At 47.2% G+C, this 22,355-nt stretch overlaps 1 protein-coding gene across 2 annotated transcripts in view; it reads left to right on the top strand.

Moving 5' to 3' along the window:
• dagla (diacylglycerol lipase, alpha) overlaps positions 1-22,080 on the top strand; it is a 57,817-nt gene extending 35,737 nt beyond the window's left edge. For both annotated transcript variants that reach the window (XM_061245184.1, XM_061245185.1), the window contains 9 exons: positions 74-151; positions 1,212-1,292; positions 2,173-2,315; positions 2,722-2,790; positions 3,088-3,160; positions 4,835-5,040; positions 5,499-5,625; positions 14,975-15,138; positions 16,810-22,080. In XM_061245184.1, coding sequence (XP_061101168.1) covers positions 74-151; positions 1,212-1,292; positions 2,173-2,315; positions 2,722-2,790; positions 3,088-3,160; positions 4,835-5,040; positions 5,499-5,625; positions 14,975-15,138; positions 16,810-17,923 — 2,055 coding nt within the window. In that variant the 3' untranslated portion in view covers positions 17,924-22,080. The remainder of the gene's footprint in view (positions 1-73; positions 152-1,211; positions 1,293-2,172; positions 2,316-2,721; positions 2,791-3,087; positions 3,161-4,834; positions 5,041-5,498; positions 5,626-14,974; positions 15,139-16,809) is intronic.
• Positions 22,081-22,355: the final 275 nt, after the last annotated feature.

Here is a 22,355-nt window from a genome sequence, read left to right on the forward strand (position 1 = left end):
CCCTATCTCCCACTCTCCCTCTCCTCCTCTCTCTCCCTCTCCCTCACTCTCCTCCTCTCTCTCTCTCTCTCAGGACGCACTGACGGATCTGACAGGAGACTCTGAGCGGTTACCTGTGGAGGGGCAGCACGGTAACTGGCTGGGACACAAGGTGAGCACTTTAATAAATAAAAGCTTTAACCCCACCCACCAGCACGGGAACTGGCTGGGGTGTGAGCCCTTTAATAGATAAAAGCTTTAATCCCACCCACCAGCACACCCGCTAAGATCTGCTGAAAATCTGCCCTCCATGGCAACCATATCTCGCAAGCGGGGCAAAAAAAAAAAAGTCGTTTAGAATGAGTTGTAAAAATCCCAAAAGGGCAATGCCATTGCAGTGCATTAGAACCTCACGCGAGTGGAGCTAACGTGGGCCAGGTCAATAGAGTGTAATTACGAAAGTCCTTCAACATTTTTCGAGAATTAATAGTTGCACTCGGTGAAACTAATCCACAGTATTCTCACAAGGATTGTACCAATTTCCTTTAGTAAGAGTAATAAATCGGTATTGGTGGTGCAAGCAAAGGGCTTTTCCTCTACTCCCTGGCCACAGTAATTTACTGCAGAACCGTTACAGAAGAGTGCATTCCGCGTAGGAAAGTATCTGCATTCCGTGGAGCAAACTGGAAAATTGGGATGCTTTCGGAATGCAGTCTTTAGGTCCGAGAGTCTCTCAGAATGTGTCACCTGCTCCCTGGTTCTATGCAGAAATCTCCAAAATCTCCCACACATTAGCAGTGTACACCACAGGTGGTAGTGCAGTTAAACAAAATCACAGTGTCCCCTCGTGAACTGACGAACAGTCACAAATCGGGGCAGCCTGTCACTTAGTGGCTAAGGTACAGGACTGGAACCCGGGAGGTTGCTGGCTCAAGCCCTGGTGTGGCCGCAGTAAGATCTGCACAGCTGCTGGGCCTTTGAAGAAGACCCTTTACCCCACATTGCTCCAGGGGGATTGTAAGTGGCTTTGAATAAAAGAGTCCGCTGAAATGACTACAAAAAATGTTATTCAGGAACTGCTGGTCATGTAACTTGCATGAGCCGCCACCCTCCCCCTCTGGTCATTTTTTTCCGGAAGTAATTTTGGCTAGGGTGGGAAGTGTGGGAATGTGTGAAAGGCAGTTGCTGGGAATGTGTGAAAGGCAGTTACTCTTCCTCTGTGGTTCTCTCAGGGCATGGTCTACTCCGCTGAGTACATTAAGAAGAAGCTGGAGCAGGAGATGATCCTGTCTCAGGCCTTTGGAAGAGACCTGGTAGGATACTTCAGCACCATGCTACTGACACGTTTCATACTGCAGCACCATACTACCATACTACTCTCACGCTCCATACTACCATACTACCATACTACTGACACGCTCTATACTGCAGCACCATACTACCATACTACTGACACGCTCCATATTGCAGCACCATAATCCCATACTCCCATACTACTGACACGCTCCATACTGCAGCCCCGTACTACTATAATACCATTCTACTGACACGTTCCATATGCAGCACCATACTCCCATACTACCATACTACTGACATCCTCCATACTGCAGCATGTGCTCAAGTGCACATCTACTGCCCTGGGTGGTCGATGACTCCTGAACACTGTCCACTTGACAAGTGGTCTATACTGAGGCTGTGTTCTTGACTTTCTCAATGCTGAATTACTGTCACTGCCCTGCAAGTCACACTGTGACATTCTGGCCAGCAGCGAATTCCTAGGAAGTTCAATTTCAGAGTTGCCAATCACAGCTATGGGGTGTAGAAAACAAAATATCAGCGGCTTGAATCCCAGTCAGTCAGCCCTGTTCGAGCCAGGACGGTTTCCCGTGTCAGAGCCGGACGGTAACGCGATACGTTTACGTTTACCTCAGAGAAGCAGATACTCCCAGTTCCACTAGCACACGGTGTCGCCTGCCCGCGGTTCGCACCCGGAACTTTCCTGGACCCCAGACAGAAACTCTTAAATGATAAACCTGCTGTACTTGCCGTACCTAAGTAATGTACAGTACATCATTGCGATTGCCCTGCTAGAGTGACAGACCAATAAGCACTGCAGATATGTCGCCGGGGATATGTGGCCCCCGGCAGAATGCTGCAGGGAAACGCTGAGCACGACGTCTGCTCGTATTTCAGGGAAAGGGCACCAAGCACTACGGCCTGGTGATCGTGGGGCACTCCCTGGGAGCAGGCACGGCCGCCATTTTGTCCTTCCTGCTGCGCCCCCAGTATCCCACGCTGCACTGCTACTCCTACTCTCCGCCTGGCGGGCTGCTCAGGTGAGAGGGCGGGGCGGGAGCGGGAGGGGACGGGGGGGGGACGGGGGGTTGTGGGTAAAGGCTCGCTTGAGTTGTCAGAAAAAAGAAGCTGAGGTTGCGTTTACAGCAGCTCTGCCCGGATAGAGCCATAATTTCTGGAGATAACGTTTAACTTGCCGCCGTTAGATGTTGGCGAGCCTGGGCTGTAGATACCTCTCCTCTCCTGCGCTGGAATTGAGCCGTTATCACAAAGACTGATTTGGTTGTCTAGGCGACGCAAAGAGAAGGGTCAGCAGGCACGGTTTGCGTGGGGAAGGAGAAGTTTCTGTGCAGGCTTATGACTGATTAAAATACGCACCTCCGCACTGCCTCCACACTTTTCTCTCTCTCTCTCCTCCCCTCCCTCTTCCCTCTCTTTCTCATCCAGTGAGGATGCGATGGAGCACTCGAAAGAATTCGTCACCTCCGTGGTTCTGGGGAAAGACCTCGTCCCCAGGTTTGCGTCAGCAGCTAACAGTGCACTAGCACGTGAAGCACTTGTTCAAAAAACTGTCACTGGCACAGGAAATAAGTGTGTTTGAGATGCGTGACACTGTGTGTGTGTGTGTGTGTGTGTGTGTATGCAACATTGATTGTATTGCTGTGTCCTTGTGTGTGTGTGTGTGTGTGTGTGTGTGTGTGTGTGTGTGTGTGCGTGCGTGCCTGTACATGTATACCTGCTTTTGTGTGCTTGTGTGTTTGTCGCTTTTCACTCCAGTCCCTGCTATTGAAACATCATAAAATCTGTCTGCAGAATTGGTCTCTCTCAGCTGGAAGGGTTCCGGCGCCACCTACTGGAGGTGTTACAGAGGAGCAACAAGCCAAAGGTAAGAGTTCCTGGTTGGCTGAGCGTTCCTGCGTGTTCCTGGATGTTACCTCTGCGTGCGCTTGTGATGTCTGCGTGTAACTCCACTGTTTGCGTAAGGTGTTTGCGAGGAGTTAACCTTGTTTGCACAAGCAAATCGTTTGTGTGGAGCAGTTATCTCTAACCCCACCAGTGCATTGTTTGTCATGCAGACTTAAAGACAAGCTTAACTTAAATTCAATAACTTTTTCCTCAATTTAGTCAATTCCTCATAAGCATACAAACACGTCTTCAAATATATATTCCAAAAAAAATCTATTAAATTGTAATACTTGTGTATTTTCACTGCTGCGTTTTCTTCTCATCCTCTTCCTGGGAAACAAGATTTCACGAGATTTTAGGTCATCGTGTGCCAGGGGGCGTGTATGTCTGTCACTTTTCCGTTCCCCTCCAATCAAAACGCCGCCCCCTCCTCGTTTCGCGTCAATCAAATTAACTCCCCGCCCTTCAGAAATTCCTGTGTGTATCGTATGTACGTCATATCGCAGAAGCTAGTGCTGCTCTAACTTCTGTTTCAGCTGGAGGAGGGCACAACAAATGAGGATGCACAGACAATTGACATATCATACACGTCATATCTGGTGCACGATGGCTTACGATCTCGTTTTCCAGGAAGTGGACGGGAAAAAAACTTTGGTGTGAAAATACACAAGTATTACAATTCTTACATTTTAAATTTTTTCGAATCTATGCTTTAAGATGTGTTCGCATGGTTATGAAGAATTGAGTAAATTGAGTAAAAAGTGAACTTTGATTTCATCATGTGGTTAGCCCCTTATGGGCAGATCCGATCTGCATGTTACATCTCCCCCAACAAACGGATGTGACCTGCACGTTACATCTCCCTTAACAGACGGATGTGACCTGCATGTTACATCTCCCTTAACAGACGGATGTGACCTGCGTGTTACATCTCCTTTAACAGACAGATGTGACCTGCACATTACATCTCCCTTAACAGACAGATGTGACCTGCTTGTTACATCTCCCTTAACTGACAGATGTGACCTGCATGTTACATCTCCCTTAACAGACAGATGTGACCTGCATGTTACATCTCCCTTAACAGACAGATGTGACCTGCTTGTTACATCTCCCTTAACAGACAGATGTGACCTGCGTGTTACATCTCCCTTAACAGACGGATGTGACCTGCGTGTTACATCTCCTTTAACAGACAGATGTGACCTGCACGTTACATCTCCCTTAACAGACAGATGTGACCTGCTTGTTACATCTCCCTTAACTGACAGATGTGACCTGCTTGTTACATCTCCCTTAACAGACAGATGTGACCTGCATGTTACATCTCCCTTAACAGACAGATGTGACCTGCTTGTTACATCTCCCTTAACAGACAGATGTGACCTGCATGTAACATCTCCCTTAACAGACAGATGTGACCTGCTTGTTACATCTCCCTTAACAGACAGATGTGACCTGTGCGTTACATCTCCCCTTACAAACGGGTCCAACGCCAGGGTTGTATTCTGATCATATGACACTTATTTTTCAAGACACATGACTGTTGAAATGCATTGTGATATCTAGGCATTTTTAATGGTTTTCTATAGGGCGCCTTAGTCCACAATGGGTTTAAAGCTGATGGCGGCGTTCTCTCCTTGCTCTGTCCCAGTGGAGGATCATTATGGGGGGCACAAAGTGCATTCCCAAATCTGAGCTGCCCCTAGACGAGGGCACGGAGGCCCAGGCCGTGGCCCCCCCGAACACACGCCTCTGTCTGCACCCCAGTGACCTCAGTATCGCCCTCTCCGCCTCCGCCCCACTCTACCCCCCGGGCAAGATCATCCACGTGGTGCACGACCACCCTCCAGAGAGATGGTGAGGGGGGGTGGATGATGGAGAGATGGAGAGGGGGAGGGAGGGAGGGTGGATGGAGAGATGGTGGGGGGAGGGAGGGTTGTTGGAGAGGGGGTGGGGGGAGTGGGGGTGGATGAAGGAGCTATACCACACTGCACCACACTCCTGCTATACCATGAGGCAGCACACTCCTGCTATACCACACTGCATCACACTCCTGCTATACCATGAGGCAGCACACTCCTGCTATACCACACTGCAGCACACTCCTGCTATACCACACTGCACCACACTCCTGCTACACCATGAGGCAGCACACTCCTGCTATACCATGACGCAGCACACTCCTGCTATACCACACTGCAGCACACTCCTGTTATACCATGAGGCAGCACACCTCTGCTATACCATGAGGCAGCACACTGCACAGCCGTGCGGTGCTGGTTCGCGCTCTCACCGCCCCCCTCTCCCCCCGGCAGCTGCGGTCAGGAGGAGCCCACGTACTCAGCCCTGTGGGGCGACAACAAGGCCTTCGACGAGGTCATCATCTCCCCCGCCATGCTGAACGAGCACCTGCCCCACATGGTGATGGAGGGACTCAACAAGGTACGTGTGTGTCCATGCTGGGCTGCGGGCCACGGGCGCGCCTGACCAACACTGCGGGGTCGATGCACAGCGCCACTGCATGAAGCGCGCCTCTCTGCTCACGCTGGGAGTTTATCCACGGTTGTTTACTGTGATATTTATCGGCCAGCTTTAACCTTCTTTGCCCGTGTCCCGCTGGTTACAACTCACAACAGCACTTTGGGTGTTTCGAGGGCCGAGGGAAGCGGGTTCTGGCCCGCTTAAAAACCCGCTGCCGGCTGGAACCGGTCCAGACCATGGGCACTGCGGCGCACACTTAGCAGGGTGTAAGCGTGAGGTCATCCAACAGGAGGTGATAACTGCATGAGGCTGCTGCTCTCAAGCTCGAGTACTGGCTGGGTGTTCTGTCTGGGAATCTGGGTCAACTGTTGGAACCTGTATGCCTTCGTGTGTGTGTGTGTGTGTGTGTGTGTGTATCTGTGTGTGTGTGTGTGTGTGTGTGTGTGTGCGTATGTCTGTATGTGTGTATGTCTGTATGTATGTATGTGTGTGTGTGTGTGTGTGTGTATGTCTGTGTGTGTGTGTATGTGTGTTTGTGTGTGCATGTGTGTTTGTGTGTGTGTGTGTGTGTGTGTATGTCTGTATGTGTGTGTATGTGTGTTTGTGTGTATGTGTGTGTGTGTGCGTGTGTATGTCTGTGTGTGTGTGTGTGTGTGTGTGTGTTTGTGTGTGTATGTGTGTTTGTGTGTATGTGTGTGTGTATGTCTGTGTGTGTGTGTGTGTATGTCTGTATGTGTGTGTATGTGTGTTTGTGTGTATGTGTGTGTGCGTGTGTATGTCTGTGTGTGTGTGTGTGTGTATATACGTACAGTATGTGCTTGTCTGTGTCTGAATCGGTGTGTTAAATGTCAGAGTGACTGAACGTGCTGCTCTTAAAGCTGTGAGTGAGTAAAGTAAAAATGCTCCCTGGTGTTTTGTTCCATCTCCTGGATTCTTCAGAGGTAGAACGGATTGGTGAAATCAGCTGGCTCATGGCTGGGAGTAACACATGGCAGAACACTTTCTGACCCCTGGACTTTTCACCTGTTGGCTGTTGGGAATGTGTGCAATCAGGGTATTCTTCTCGAGTGAGCCATGTAAGGTCCATTGCTATATGGTTGGTTGATAAGACTAAAACTGAAATCTCATTGCACTTCGTAAATGGTATGTATTTCTCTGGTGAGCTCTGAAAAACCATTTTCATAGCCTACAGTTACAATCAAGTGTTTCTCCAACATCAATGATAGCAATAGACTGAATTTTAAAGCAACGTAAATGATTGGATAGGCTCTCTTTCAAGATGGTTTAAAAGACAGAAACATGACACAGCAAACCCAATCGGCAGCGGGAAAATACCCACACACAGTATGCAGGCTGCAGGTGGTAGATTTTTCCAGTCATAGAGACGATGAAAAATGTCAGAGAGTGTGAATTCCGGTGTACGTACATGTTCTTTCCGCCTTAAACGTGACCCTGTTCAACCCGCCTACTTCATCATCATTAGGGCCCATTTGTCTAAAACACAGGAGCTATTTTGTCAAGTCGGTGTATTCCATTTTTCATACATTGCATTTTTTCAATCTGCAGATTGTAAGGATCCCTTTTTACGCTTTGTGTGAATTTTCCTGCACCGTCAACATAAGGAGAGGAGCAGGTGGTACCTGCTGGGTCCTGCATGCAGGGAAGCATTTTGTATTTTCAAGCTTTAGATTTTTTCACCAGGTATACATGTGACAAACCGCAACTCCACTGCTAGTTGTTGGATTTTACTTGCTGGATCATATCCTTGTCTAACTGGCCGTAATGGAAAGAACGCTGACTTATTTTATGGTTGAAAATTGAACTCTAGAACAATATTTTCCATGACTGTTTATTACACATTTCAGGATGCTTTTCTTCTGTGGATTTTGCTGTATTTTCAATGTAATGTGTGTGTGACTGCCCACCTTCAAATTTTGTACATTTTGGCGTACACACCGATAAGACCTCTTTGCCAAGTTTTTATGTTGTGTTCTCTTGCCTATCTTGTCATCAGAAAACACAGCAGAACACACTGTACAACTGTTATCTTCAAGAAGTGACCGTTTGTAGGGCCTGTGGTTTGACCCCCTGTGTGTTGGGGACTAGTCGGCCTGTGGTTGACAAATCTCTGAGAATAAGTGCCACAGGGAAGGCTGTCTGTCTACGGGCATTTTCTCTTCTGGTGATTCCAGTTTGAAGGTTCATAACATCTTTCCATTTCACTGGAAGATAGGGCCAGGGGTCAGTTCCACCTCTGCCAAGCTGAATACCACGTGGTTCATGTGCATTTTACAAAGTAAACGGGCCGTATACGGGTGAAAAGTTTTTCATTTTTGTCTTCTTTTTTGTCATCTGTAAAGAATTGTGCATTATATGATTAACAGACTTAAAAAAAAAAGGTCAAAAACAAGCCTCTCTGTTTTGTGCGTACAGTGGGTGTGTGTGTGTGTGAGTGTGTGTGTGTGTGTGTCTGTGTGTGTGTGAGTGTGTGTGTATGTGTGTCTGTGTTTCTGCATGTGCGTGTGTGAGTTTGTGCGTGTGTTTTTGCTCATGTGTGTTCATGTGTGTGTGTCTGTGTGTTTCTGTGTGTGTGTGCGTGTGTGTGCCCATGCATCTGTCTGTGTGTGTGTCTGTGAGTTTGTGTGTCTGTGTGTGTGTGTTTCTGCACACGTGTGTGCGTGTATTTCTGTGTTTGCGTGTGTGTGCACGTGCATGTGTCTGTGTGTGAGTGTGTGAGTGTGTGAGTGTGTGAGTGTGTGTGTGTGTGTGTCTGTGTGTGTCTGTGTGTGTGTGTGTGAGTGTGTGTCTGTGTTTCTGCATGTGCGTGTGTGAGTTTGTGCGTGTGTTTTTGCTCATGTGTGTTCATGTGTGTGTGTCTGTGTGTTTCTGTGTGTGTGTGCGTGTGTGTGCCCATGCATCTGTCTGTGTGTGTGTCTGTGAGTTTGTGTGTCTGTGTGTGTGTGTTTCTGCACACGTGTGTGCGTGTATTTCTGTGTTTGCGTGTGTGTGCATGTGCATGTGTCTGTGTGTGTGTGTGTGTTTCTGTGTGTGTGTGTGTGCGTGTGTCAGTGTCTGATGACGTGTGGTGATGTCTCCACAGGTGCTGGAAGCCATTGCTCCCAGTGTGGGTCTGACAGATACTGAGTCAGAGGAGATGGAGGCTGACACCCCTCCAGCCAGCCCTATCCTCTCACCCCCCTAAAAACCCCGCCCTCTGCCCCGTCCACTGCCACAGACGCTCTGGCTCCTGATTCACCCCAACCCCACTGAGACACTTACTGTCTAATATGCCCATTTTCTCTTTAGATATCGTGTAATTGCCGTGATTCCCACGGTTACTACGAATATAACCCACCTGCTTTCTCTCCTGCCTTCTTTTTTCCCCTCTTGGTATTCCAGAGGCAAAACAGGGATCCTGACAGTGACCGATTGGCACTTTACAATGGCTATGAAAAGTGCACAATTTCTGTGCTTTTTTTCTTTCCCTCATTTCGGGGCAAATTCAGTCTTGAAAATAGTCAATGAAAATGACCTTTACTGTCCTATCTTTGATAGTCATGAAACATGTTGTCCAAAAGGAAGGCTATTGTTTCTTGTTTCTCTAAACCTCTTGACAGTGCCTTCAATATTAATCAGAGCGTCTGAAGTCACCTACATGCCATTTGCTACTGGTTTGCATCCACTTTGCATGCACTTTTTCCAGCATGCGCTTTTTCCAGCATGCGCTTTTTCCAGCATGTGCTTTTCCCAGCATGCACTTTTTCCAGCATGTGCTTTTCCCAGAAGTCCACAGGCTTGGCATTCCTGCCGTTGCTTTACGTTGTGTCCAAAACCATTTCATCTTCTTAAAGTCTGTCTGTAGGCATGGCTCAGGGAAAGTGCATGGCTAATAATGGCTGCAGCCGTTAAGCTCTTCTGCGTATCAGCTCACCCAGATGCTGTTCGTGCACGCATTTCTTTTGTATTTTATATTTATAAATATACGTTTGGGTTTTTATCCAGTTCTGTATGGTCCTCCCATTTCAACGGAAGCACACCGAATCGTCCAATTGTGCTTTCGCACCACTGTAATTCAGGTCGTGACCTTGTAGCTAAGCAGTGGAAGTCGCAGTTAGTTTGCTTCAAAATCTCTTCTCGTCACTCTCTCTAACAATAACACTCAACTAACAGACCTAGATTCCCGTTTCCCTTTTAAATGAGAACGAGAGCGTTTGTTCATCGCATGTATTGTAACAGTTGTATACAGTCCTCCTTACATTGTGCTACGTCTTGAATAAATGCATTTGTCTTGTTTCCCATTAAAAACAACATTTCAATGTGTGGCACTGTGAGGTCAGTGTTTTGCCTTTTGTTAATTTGCAGCCTGTCTGTAGATATTTGTGTCCATGTCCTCTGTGAAGTTGTTAGTCTGTGTGTTGAGCGCATGTCAGTGTACGTCATCGTCTCTGTGCCAGTCTCTTGGTTTGTTTGCTCCGTTAGTTTTGTCAGTTAACTCTTGTGAGCATCTTTGGCGGGCGGTCACTGTGTTGCTGTGCCCATTTTGCCTGTTTTCAGTCAGTCCGTCTCTGATAAGGGTTCTGTGTGTTTTTGTTGTTGGTGATACGTTTACAATTCTGTGTTCATCTGTGTTGTTAAAAAACCATGCATACATTTAAAATTCTGTCTTTATCAATCCATGAATCCATATCTAGTTCTGATTCACTTTCACCACCCCCACTGTCATCCTAGCATACACTGCTACTGTGTAACCCCCTATTGGACTGTAGGGAGCGACCTGTCGCGTAGTGGTTAAGGTGCATGACTGGGACCCGCAAGGTGGGTGGTTCGATCCCGGCAGAGCTAGTGAGCGGAGCGCGATCGAGCGAGGAGCGGAGCGGATGGAATTTTGTTGGAGCGCGTAGCGCTTTTTAATTTAGAGGCCGGAGCGGCCGCTCTGTTTCGCTCCAATTTCGCTCCGATACCGCTCACCCCACGAGTCTGAGGCATGCCCAAATCCACCCAGAATTCATTTCTTCCTAATACAACCAAGACCGTTAAACTTCAAAAATTGGCCATTGTAAGCTCGTTGCTGGAGAGGGAGTTCGCAAAATATTTTAGAAAGTCATACAAGTTCACTATTCCTACCAAACAACTAGATACCAACAATATAGAGCAAGAACAACCATGTGGTGACATTATTTCAGTGAGTAAAGATTCATTTTGGAATCTAAGAAGACACATTTCGCGGAAACATGAGCGTGTGCTACGCGAACACACGCAGAGCAAAGAAAAACGAGCAATTCATATCATATCAAGTAGAAGGCTAAATTAAATACAGGCTAATAATACAAATAAAATAAATTAGTTTTGCCATTCAAAGTAGGCGTAATACGATTTTTTATTTTATTTACTTATCGCTGTTCATGAAATTGTATTTCATAGTGAAAGAAATGCAGCAGCAGCAACAACAGAAAAAAAGTGAGGCATTTAAAAGTATCTTCACTGCAGCCAGAGCCCCAACCATATCTAGGACGAGAAAGAAGGAACTGGACACAGGCTTTTTTTTTAAAGTGATCTACATGGACTATGAACCGCTGAGTAAAGGAGAACGAGAAGGGATGCGACACTTTGCCAGCGTGGCCCAGCCAGGCTACACACCCCCCTGCTACAACACTGTGCGGGACACCCTCATGCCGCATGCTCTTGAGGAGATGGAAGCAAAGCTGCGAGACCTATAGGCTACATTTCTGATGGGCTAATTGTGGCCGCATAGCTATGGTTATGGTTTCTTAGCCATAGGCGCTTTTATCCGGTTTTTGTTCGTTTAAAACTTGGATGCTTAGCCTGTATTCTTTAGGCAATTGATCCCACTGATCCCTTTATTTTTAGGCTTATGTGTATCGATGTTGCCAAAATATTGCCGTTGCTCTTAGTTCTTTAGGATATAAGTTTTCTGTTTAAGGTGGCAATTCGGCTTGTAGATTATTTCTTCCTCTTTTAAATTGGAGCGAGCGTGGAGCGATTTCACTGGAGCGGGAGGATTTTTAAGTGGAGCGCGGAGCGAAATTGAGCGGAGCGGCCTGACGCGAAATTGAGCGGAGCGGCCGAGTAAACAGCCACCTGAGCGAGGAGCGGGATATTCTGACCGCTCAGCTCCGCTCACTAGCTCTGATCCCCGGTGTAGCCACAGTAAGATACACACAGCCGTGGGGCCCTTGAGCAAGGCCCTTAACCCTGCATTGCTCCAGGGGAGGATTGTCTCCTGCTTCGTCTAGCGTGTGCCAAATTTCATGTAATGTAATGTAATGTCCCCAATTGAAACACTTTCTCCCATTCACTGAACTGTATAATATACCGACTGGTTTAAAGGGATAGTTCACTTTGAGGTTTTTAAAAAATATATTATTTCTATGTCAGTGCATGTTTTTGATTTGGCCAGACAGATATTGTGCATTTACAGACATTTCTGATGTCCTTGTGATTTAAAACGACTGGTATAGGAGAGATCGCACTGACACTCGAACAGCTTTTATCCCTCGTATTCACATTAACTGATTGTTTTCAAGTAAGTTTAATCTTATTTTTGTTTGCAACTCGTTCAACCAAACTCGTGCAACTTATCAATCGTGCAGCCTGAGGCTGCTGTTCTGGGTAAACTCATTTGGGTGACTTCCTGTATGGGAGAGAAGCACAGTACTGCATTAGAGTAGAGAGCAGCCCTGTTATCGACAACAGCAAATGGACAGGACTGAAAATAGTTTCTGCTTGTGCTCTAATTGCCCTCAGACAAACCTGTTTGACTGGGAGGCTGGCAAAACATTTCTGTTGGCCTCCATCTGCTGCAAGTCTTCACTCATACACCTGAATAAATTGGGTTTGGGAACAGAACTGAAACTCCTCTATAGCCAGTGGATTTGTGTTACTGTCACCTTCCTGTCAGCATCGACCACTCTGGCCCTCCTCCTCTGACCTCTCTCATTAATAGCATATTTTTGTCCACAGAACTGCTACTCACTAGATATTTTTTGTTTTTTGCACCATTCTCTGCAAACTGTTGTGCGTCAGCAGTTTCTGAGATTCCCAAACCACCCTGTCTGCCACTAACAATCAATCCAGTCAAACTCAGTTGGATCACATTTTCACGTTTCAACAGCTGAACCTCTTGACCATCCATGTATGCATGTTTTCATGCATTTAGTTGCTGACACATGATTGGTTGGGTGTACCGGTCTACCTAATAAATTTTTCCCTGAGTGTATATAACGATAATGAGCAAACTAAATTTATACCACATGTATAGTGGCATGGCATGTGTAGTGGCATCGGGCAGAGCCAGTGGCTGATTCTTGTACCTTTTTTCACATACTGTACATTGCATTACAGCATTAATCATGATGAAGCAGTGTGATTTACAGTGTAGGACAATTGTTTGAATAATCAACTATAGTATGCTATGACTATTGTGCAAAATATCCATTATCTGCAATGAATACTCTTGGACCACATAGGAACATACACAGATGAGCCAGAAACATTATAACCACTCAGATGAAGCAAATGATGTTGATTATCACGTAGCATCGGCGCAAGTCAAGGTCTGGGATATTCACCGTTTACCTGGGGAAGAGATGGCATCAAGATGCACTGTGGGAAGAAGACAAGCCAGTGGAGGGAGTGTGATGCTCTGGCCAATGTTCTAAGGAAACTCTAGAGACTGTGATGCGTGAAAATCCCAAGAGATCAGCAGTTACACAAATACTGAAACCAGCCCGTCTGGCGCCAACAACCATGCCACAGTCGAAATCACTGAAGTCACATTTTTTCCCCCGTTCTGATGGTTGACATGAACATTAACTGAAGCTCCTGACCCGTATCTACATGATTGTATGCATTGCACTGCTGCCGCACAATTGGCTGATTAGATGGACGCATGAATAAGTAGGTGTATAGGTGTTCCTAATAAAGTGCTCAGTGAGTGTGTCTTGAGTGTGCTACCTTCTACAGCTTGCATTTTTTCACCTGTACCAGGCCTGGCTTTAAAGAAAGAGGTTCCAAAACCATTGCATGTTCAACTTCAGGCAAGGCATGATATGCTTTCCAGATTTTGAGATGATCGCATACATTTTGTGAAGTCTGGAAAACAAGACTTGGGGGAAAAAAAGAAAAAAAAAATTTGGCCTGCAGGCCTGGCATGTAAAACTATGAATAAATAGAATAAATACTGGCAGAAACAATAAGATTTTTGGCCTTCAGGCTTAGAAGCTAAGGAACAGATGGCAGACAATTGTTTGGGGTTCCAAAGTCCATAAAGAGGCAAAAATGATTAAATTAACGTGCTCTGTGAGAGGCACATTTATATTCTGGTGGATATTTACCCGGAATTAGGGCACCATTCATGGACATGACAGCGCTGCTCTTCTGATTCGGTCAGATGTTCGCCCTCACCTCTTCTTTCTCCTCCACACTTTCTGAACCGTGAACACGGCCAGAACGGCCAGAGCAGAACTTCACTGGACTCTGCGCACACTCACTGCGTATGGGAAGGATTGTCGTGACTTTACTTGACAATACATCCTTTGGTGTTTTAGAAGGCTCTCCAAAGAATGATAATAAAATCATTCTTGAAGCACGAATTGATGAGGTAAGGCATCGAGATAGAGAGTCGATAGTTTGGATACAGTTTTAGCATACAGTTGAAGCCAAGCTTCTTTGGGGATTGTCCCTTCCAGGCAGTGTGGTCTTTTGTGAAGTTCTCCTTCACACATCTCTCTCTCTTTCTCCCTCTCTTCTGACGTTCTTCCTCACTTCTCCTCTGTGCCGTATTCTCCACCACATCAGTTTGGGATCACGGTCCTTCTCCCTTCCCCACACGTTGATCCTCCCCTTATCTGTTCCTGCGAGTCTCTACACTTCCCTTTCATCACACCTTTAACCCTCTCCCTCCCCAGTGAACACTTTAACTTATCAGTTAAAAGTAACTGAAGTACCCTAAAGAACTGAAGTCAAAACATTCACTGGAGGGTCATTTTATTGACAAGTGCCCCTAGGTGCAACCACAAGAACTGTGTTGGCATGTAACAAAGCAAGAAATTGCCAATATTCATGTAAAAAGATTAAGCCATGAATCCCCATGACAGAACTGGCCTATCCCCCCCCCCTTTCACTCCCTCTGTCTGTCAGAGCACTCTATGGGACTTCTCTGAAATGTATCGTTGTACAGTTCAAGCAATGCAAGCAGAGAAACTGGTGTACTCTCCCGTTTCTAAATATAATACTTGTCCACTCTTCCTCTGCACTCCTTGGTGAACTCTGACCTCTCTGGCTTTGGCAGGTGCTGGAGAACTACAACAAGGGGAAGACGGCCCTGCTGTCGGCGGCGAAGATCATGGTCAGCCCTACGGAGATGGACCTGAACCCTGATGTGATTTTCCTGGCCCCCCCAGCCTCTCAGGAGCCCACGGCCACGGCCCACCATCGGAGGAACAGCAGCGTCCGGTCAGTCACGGGGGGGGGCTTGGGCGGGAGACGGGAGGCATGGGCCAGGTCGTTAAATCTCGTTTTTCCTCTAAACCGGGGGCATCGACCTCAGGTGCTGGATGGGCGTGTGCGTACAGCCCTTAACCCGCTCAGTCCCAAGACTGCCACATGGCAAAACTACCATAAAGTCCCAACTCAACCTTATCAACCGGTCAAAATTACTGCTATATTATGTTTTAAGCCCCTATTAAGACCTGACTAACCTCAATTTTCTCAACCAAAGCTAAAATCTCTTGGGATTTGGGTGGAGCCAGTTCAAATTGGGACTGAAAGGGGTAATTAGTCAACTAATTTAGCCTGTACTGGAGAGTGTTTTAGGTTGTGCCGAAATTGTGTGTTTTAATTGTATACACTGTAAGTATTGTTGGGTGTGAGGAACGTCTGTAAGTAGACTAGCTGTCCAGGAACTGAACCCACAGGTTCATATCTCTGACCTAGACCATTCAATATAATCATGAAGGTATACAGTACCTAGTCTTCAATTAAATGCTTAAAATTGCATACATTTGCTTGGAATTCATCATAGTCATCATAGTATGAGTAATTATCTATTTATGACTGAATAGCATTACTTATTAAATTAAATGACGAGTGCATTTTTCAATTGGCCCACTAGTCAATTATTTTCAGTAACTTACTGATTTAATAATGTTATTGAAGTAAGAAGTCATAAGTACTCAAAGTTAAAGATATTGTGGTAAGATTTTCTCAGGGCATCTGTCTGGTCTGTTTATCAGTCTGATGTCCTGTCTTTGTTATGTTATGCCTGTAAAAGCCTGTTTTTCTGTCTATGCAAAAAAGCACTTTGCTGGAAGTATTAACAGTTACCCTGTCCTCCCTGTCCTCTGTCTTTCTGACTCTGACCCCAGTGCCTTGTTCATGTACAGTAGTGTTAGGTAACCCAGTCCTGTCTTTTCACACGGTAATGTACAGTAGGAGAGCTAGTGTAGTCTCCAGATTGAGGTGGATGATTGTAACCCCATCTCCCTCCCCCCCTCGCTCTCCCTGTTACTGCTTTGCACTGTGTACTGTCCTCTCCTTCTTCTGTTCCTCCTGTTTATGCCTCCACCCATCCTACATCTCCACCCATCCCACAACTCCACCCATCTCACAACTCCACCCATCCCACAACTCCACCCAACCCACAACTCCACCCATCCTACAACTCCACCCAACCCACAACTCTACCCATCCCACAACCCCACCCATCTCACAACTCCACCATCTCACAACTGTGCCCATCCCACAACCCCACCCATCCTACAACTCTACCCATCCCACAACCCCACCCATCTCACAACTCCACCCATCTCACAACCCCACCCATCTCACAACTCCAACTTGAACATTCTTCAAAATTCAATTCTTCTTTTGTTTCTTTCCTCTCATCATATGTCCTCTTTGCCATTTTCTATTGACCTTTCACCCCTCTCCTTCGCTCCACTCCGCCTCGCCTGTCCACCCTTCTTCCCTTTCTTCTCCCTGTCCACCCTGTTTTCTCTCCCGTTCGCCCCTCCTTCGTTTAAATCCCTCTTTTCCGGCGTCCCGTCTCGTTCCCTGTGGTTGTCGCCGCTCTCTTCTTTCCCTTCCCTGTATTTCTCCCCCCTTCCCCTCCCTCCCCCTCCCCAGCTCCTGCGCTCGCTCCGAGATCTCGCTGAACGGTTTTGCGGAGTGCCCCCCTCCCCCCGTGCCCGTGGTGCTCCAGGCGGCCCAGGAGCGGCTGGCGGTGGAGCTTCGGGAGCAGCGTGCGCCGCTGGCCGTGATGGAGAGCCTGTCGGACGCTGAGTCCCTCTACAGCCTGGACTCCCGCCGGTCGTCTGCGGCCCTGAGGGGCTCCCCCAACCTGGGGGCCCTGGGCTTCTCCCTGGGCACGCCCATCCCGGAGGAGAACCCGTCCCTCAGCTCCCGCACCGAGCTCCTGGCGGCCGACTGCCTGGACCAGGCCACCTCCAGCCAGGACCTGGGCCAGCTGGGGCCCTACTCCACCCCGCCCGACTCTGGCTCCACGCCCAAGTTCTTCCACCGCCTCTCCCCGGCGACGCCCCGCTACGGTGCCTCCACCCCGCTGGCCCAGACTGTGTTAGGCCAGCCGGTGGGCCAGGGGGCGCCGCGTCCCCCCTCCTCCTGTTCCCCCTCCGAGTCCCCCGTGCCCGCCAGCTCCGACGGCTCCCCCGCCCCGCTCCTGCGCCCGAGAGCCGGCGGCGCGAACGAGGAGGAAGAGGAGGAGGAGGGCAGAGTGGAGGCGGAGGGCCCGCGGGAGAGTGAAGAGGAGAAAGGAGAGGCGAGGCCGGGGGCGGAGACGGAGACGGGGCCCGACTCCCCCGCCCGGCCCGACCCCCTGCCCAACGGCGCCCCCAGCCAGGTGGTGCTGGAGTTCGCCCAGTTCCTGGACTCCCTCTTTAAGCTGGACGGCAGCTCGCCCCCGCTGGAGCTCTCGGACGGGGAGTCGGAGTCCGGGCGCGGCTCGTACGGCCAGGGGGAGGAGGGGCAGCCGGCCGACGACCGCGTCCTTCTGGCCCGCGCCACTCTGGAGCCCAACCTGGTGCCCAAGCCCCCGCGCACGTTCGCGGGCTCCGCCGACCCCTCCTCCGGAATCTCCCTCTCGCCCTCCTTCCCCCTCTCGTCCTCCGGCGAGCTCAACGACCTTTCACCCGCCGACGGGGCGCCCCCGGCCCTGCATCCGCTCCGAACTACTGCCCCGTCCCCCTACCCTGCGGAAAACACACTGTCCACCATGGTCTAACTTCTCTCTCTCCCTCCCCCCCCCCCCTTTTGTCCATTCCATCCCTTTTCCCTTTGACAACGAATTCCCATGACAGAACTGGCCTATCCCTGCCCTTCCCTTCACTTCCTCTGTCTGTCAGAGCACTCAGTGGTACTTCTCTGAAATGTATCATTGTACAGTACAAGCAATGCAAGCAGAGACTCTGGTGTATATCAGTTATTTCTTTAATACCTGACTTCATACTACAGACATCTGATACGACAGGGGTACAGTGTGTGGATACAATTTTATTGCTTCCAAGCCGTCCACTGGAAGCCAGTTGTTGTGCCTGGTATTAATGATTTGTTTATTTATTACAATTTACTTAATTTTTTTATGCAGAAAATGTATCTGACGTTATTGACTGCCGTGAAACTTTTTAGCCTTACCAGGTGTGGTACGGCAGTGCACATTTTTGGAGCAGTCAGTCCATCGCCAAGGCCAATATGGCCGACGTTTTCTCTCAAGCGTGTTGCTGTAAGTGGAACAATCCAGAGACCTTAGGTCAGACGTCGTCGATGAGGACAGTCGTGCCATATGGGCTCCTTGCAGAACGCAACTTGCCAAAGCCTTTTTTCGCGTGGTTGCTCGTCCTCAAATGGCAGGGCTTGAAAATCGGCGTGTATAGTGCGTGTCGGTGAGAGCACAGCAAGGTTTGACTGTACAATGCATGCCACCATTTTACACATTGGTGTGACCCTTTAAAAGCCCATTCCTTCAGTGAAAAGACTAAACTCTATGGACGTACCTCCATCGTCGTGAACCTGTGGACCTAGCTCGAAGTGCTATCCTTACGAGACACTCTTACGATGTTCTTAAAATGGCTCTCCTGATGACGCGTCTTCTTTTTGCTTGCATGACAGCACCTAAAAAGGCTTTGTTATAGCCACTGTTGGTGCTAGCAATTTTTCGGTTTGTGTTTTAAATGATTTTAATATTTTTAAGAGTCCCGGGCATGTCACTTGGCGGACTGCGTGTTGTGCCATCTTTTAATGTCCTCTCTTTTCCCAGGGCCAGAGGGTGCCTCTGCCCCCCGCCCCACCTACCGTCCGCCCTAGCTGCAGCATAGAGTGACCCACCGCTACGGCCAGTTCACTGAAAAGTCATTGAAATGTCTGTCTTTCTAGTTGATCTTCTTCCGTGTGCTCCTGAGTAGAGGTCTGCATCAACCTAGAAATGAGAGCACCTCAGCCCAAGTCTTTGTGGCCCCGCCCGAACCAGCTTGCCAAGTCCTAGCCAGAATTTAAAGCCCGAACTTGACAGAGCTAGATCACAATAGAAAACAGTACTGTAATTACAACCGTATAATTACTGTACTGTAAATTCCCACAGGACAGCTGTTGGTGAAGGTTCTTGCGCTTCCGGCAGATGTTAACAATGATTGACAACAATGGCACAAAGCAAGGCTTCTACTTTTTGTAGTGTGTCGTTATGAATTCTGATTCTGATTCTGATGCTGAGCTAGCAAATTAAAACAGCTGTATTTAACCTTTAACAATTATTTTTAAATGCATTTTTTCTTCTGTTGAACATGATGAAGTTTGTCGCTGTTTTGTCGAAAACAGCAAAGGAATGTCCTCTTTCTTTTAGTATGTATTTGCAAGTATTAGTATATTTGTAACAACAGGAATAATTGAGGGTTTAAAGCTCATGTTGATCAGAACAGGCTCGCCAGCTAGCTTCAGTGTCATCTTTCCTTCTGTTAAACATTACATGATAAGTGCTTTTAAATAGGGCTGTTTTGCTGGTTGAGTTCAACAGTACACTACAAAAACTGGAAACTTTGTGCCATTGTTGTCAATCGTTTTGTTTTTTTTCAATTGTTGTGAACAGCTGGCGGAAGCGTTATGACACTACTGTTGGCTTCTGGGTTGGCAGTTGGCCTGTACCCAATCGGACCTGACATCACAGAGCTAAAAATCGTCCTGATACCCAGTTCAATCAAAGCATACCTTCGGGCCCGCAATTGTACCATTGACTTTACATTGAAAACGGGTCTGCATGACCCAAACGCTAGTGATCACCGTCTCTCGGCTTTACAAAAGAAGCCACGTTTTGGCTGCTTGGTTTGGGTCGGGATGCAGACCTTTACTCATGATTAATGAGAAAAGGACGCTCCCGCAATGGAGGTGACGTGGATACAGCTGCCCTGGCCAACTTCAGGAATGATAAGGAATCAATTCTCCCATGCACAGAGGTGGCATGGAGACCCCCGCTCCTACCCTACCCCACCCTACCCCTCACAACCTAGCCTGGCTGACACTGAGGGGATACCAGGGGGTACGGCTCTCACTGAATGTTTGAATGCCACGAGATAAACGTAGTACAAACCCCAAAGGATGGGGCAAATACGGTCTTAAAGTCTTTGCCCCTTCAGGCAAGCAAAAAAAGAAGTGATTCCATGTTTTAGTGTGGAGGTAGAAAGGAGAAGGGGGGAAGAGACAGGGAAGAGACTGTGAATTGATAGAGACAGAGGGTGATGGCATAATTCCTCAGGTTTAAAAGGAGGCAATGGAGTGATGTGCAAAGATAACAGAAACTAAAGAATTTGCCAAGGGAATGATGTGCTTTGTCCTTATGTAAAAAAATTTAAGATTTAAAACGTTACGTGATTAAACCATTTATTAAAAAGTGATAGGATATAAACAACAACAACAAAAGATAATTGTTTGATGGTTACTTGAAAGTTTGGCCTGTTTGTGTTTTGGTCAGTATTATGCTTTAGTGTGTGATAGGCTAGGTAGACCATTTTATTGTGACAGAATCGTCCTTGCCTTTGAGAAAAACCTCATAAAACATCCAGCCCGCGAATACACAAACACAGGCGCCAAGACCCGTTGGCGACACGTATTGTGTTTGTGGCATTTTCATATTTTCCGTGTCCGTGGGTGTCAACAGTGAAGTTGGACACACGGACGAAATCGACCCACACAATTGCCACACAGCAGCCGGGTCCACACCGCGGTTCGGTCGCCGCGAGCGAGAGCCGTCCTTAACGTGGCACGGTGACAGGGTTGCCGTTGCTCTTGGGTATGACTCCTTGCTGAGGTAACTCCCATCCCGTCGCCTCCGCACGTATCCCACTGCTGCCACCAGATGGCCCTTCACGCTCTCGGGTGCCAAGTTACCTGCAAAAAAAACAAAAACAAAACCCCCCCCGGTCTCCGATAGGAGAGATTTAATTATGTTCAGATGGAGTTGTTTTCCGGAATGTTTTCGTCGCCGGCGTGTTTTTGGACTTTTTCACCGCACCTTTTCTCGAGCGATCTTCATATCTTTGGGTTTTTTATTTTTTTTAATGCTTCATAATTTGTCGCTTTATTTATTACTACGATAATGATCATTACTAGTCATTGTATAATTATTACCATTGGATTTGCCTTGTTTATGTGAGTGGAGTACCTTGAGGTAAGGGGTTTTCCTCAGGAAGTCCCTCAATGGTCTGTCTTGTTCGCCCACCGAAGGGAATATCGCTGATGGTCCAAGTGGGTAAAAATGCGGTATACCATGGTGACCTGTGACGAAACATCCTTAAAATTACACTAAACTACAGGGGACATCATTCGGCACAATCTCTTATCTGACCAAACTATTTTCACCACGATCTTTGGTGTTTGAAGGGCACTATAGACAGTTATCGGTGTATCATATTGCAATTACTCTATTACTTGTCAGTGTCCCCTAGTACCACACTACCATAGGAGTTACCATGGTACCCGTTTCACCACAGCCCTGTACAGCACTGTCTACTTTGTGTAATTATTTATATATGTAAGTGTCTTGTTTACAATTATTGTAAAGAAATGAAACCCCATAGGAAGTAATGTAGTAAGAAATACTATATGCATTATAATACTTTATTTAAAAAAAATCTATATCAATAGTGATATTATAAATATGTATGAAGAAATGACTCTATATAGCGAGAGATTTATGAGATCTATTAAACAGATTTAGACAGAAATCTATGTTGAGAGAGAAATATAAATCAATTATGTCTCAATTACGTCCATGTTTACCTGGTTTGCACCCCCATCATAGAATGAGAATGTACCAATCACCCTCACCCACTGCCCTGCCTGTAACAGAATAAAGACAAAGCAATTTCAAACAAAATGTTTAAAAGAAACAAAATATATCACTTGTCTTTTGTTCGTTCCCTACTGTGATTATGTGCTGATTTTCTGTGTTCTGGGAGCAGACCTGGATCGAATATATACATTATTGTTTTTTGATTCAAAACATTTCTGTGCCTGTTTGATCTTACCTGGTGCAATTGATTCAACCAAGGTGGGGTTTGCACATTTTTAGAGTTGCAATACACCAGACAAGCTCAACAAAGCTTAGAAAAGTATTTGAATCCAAAATGTATATTTTTTTGGCCCAGGTCTGCCTGAGATTGTCAGTTATA

The sequence above is a fragment of the Conger conger genome, chromosome 6 (assembly GCF_963514075.1).
Source record: "Conger conger chromosome 6, fConCon1.1, whole genome shotgun sequence".
NCBI classification, from domain to species: domain Eukaryota; kingdom Metazoa; phylum Chordata; class Actinopteri; order Anguilliformes; family Congridae; genus Conger; species Conger conger.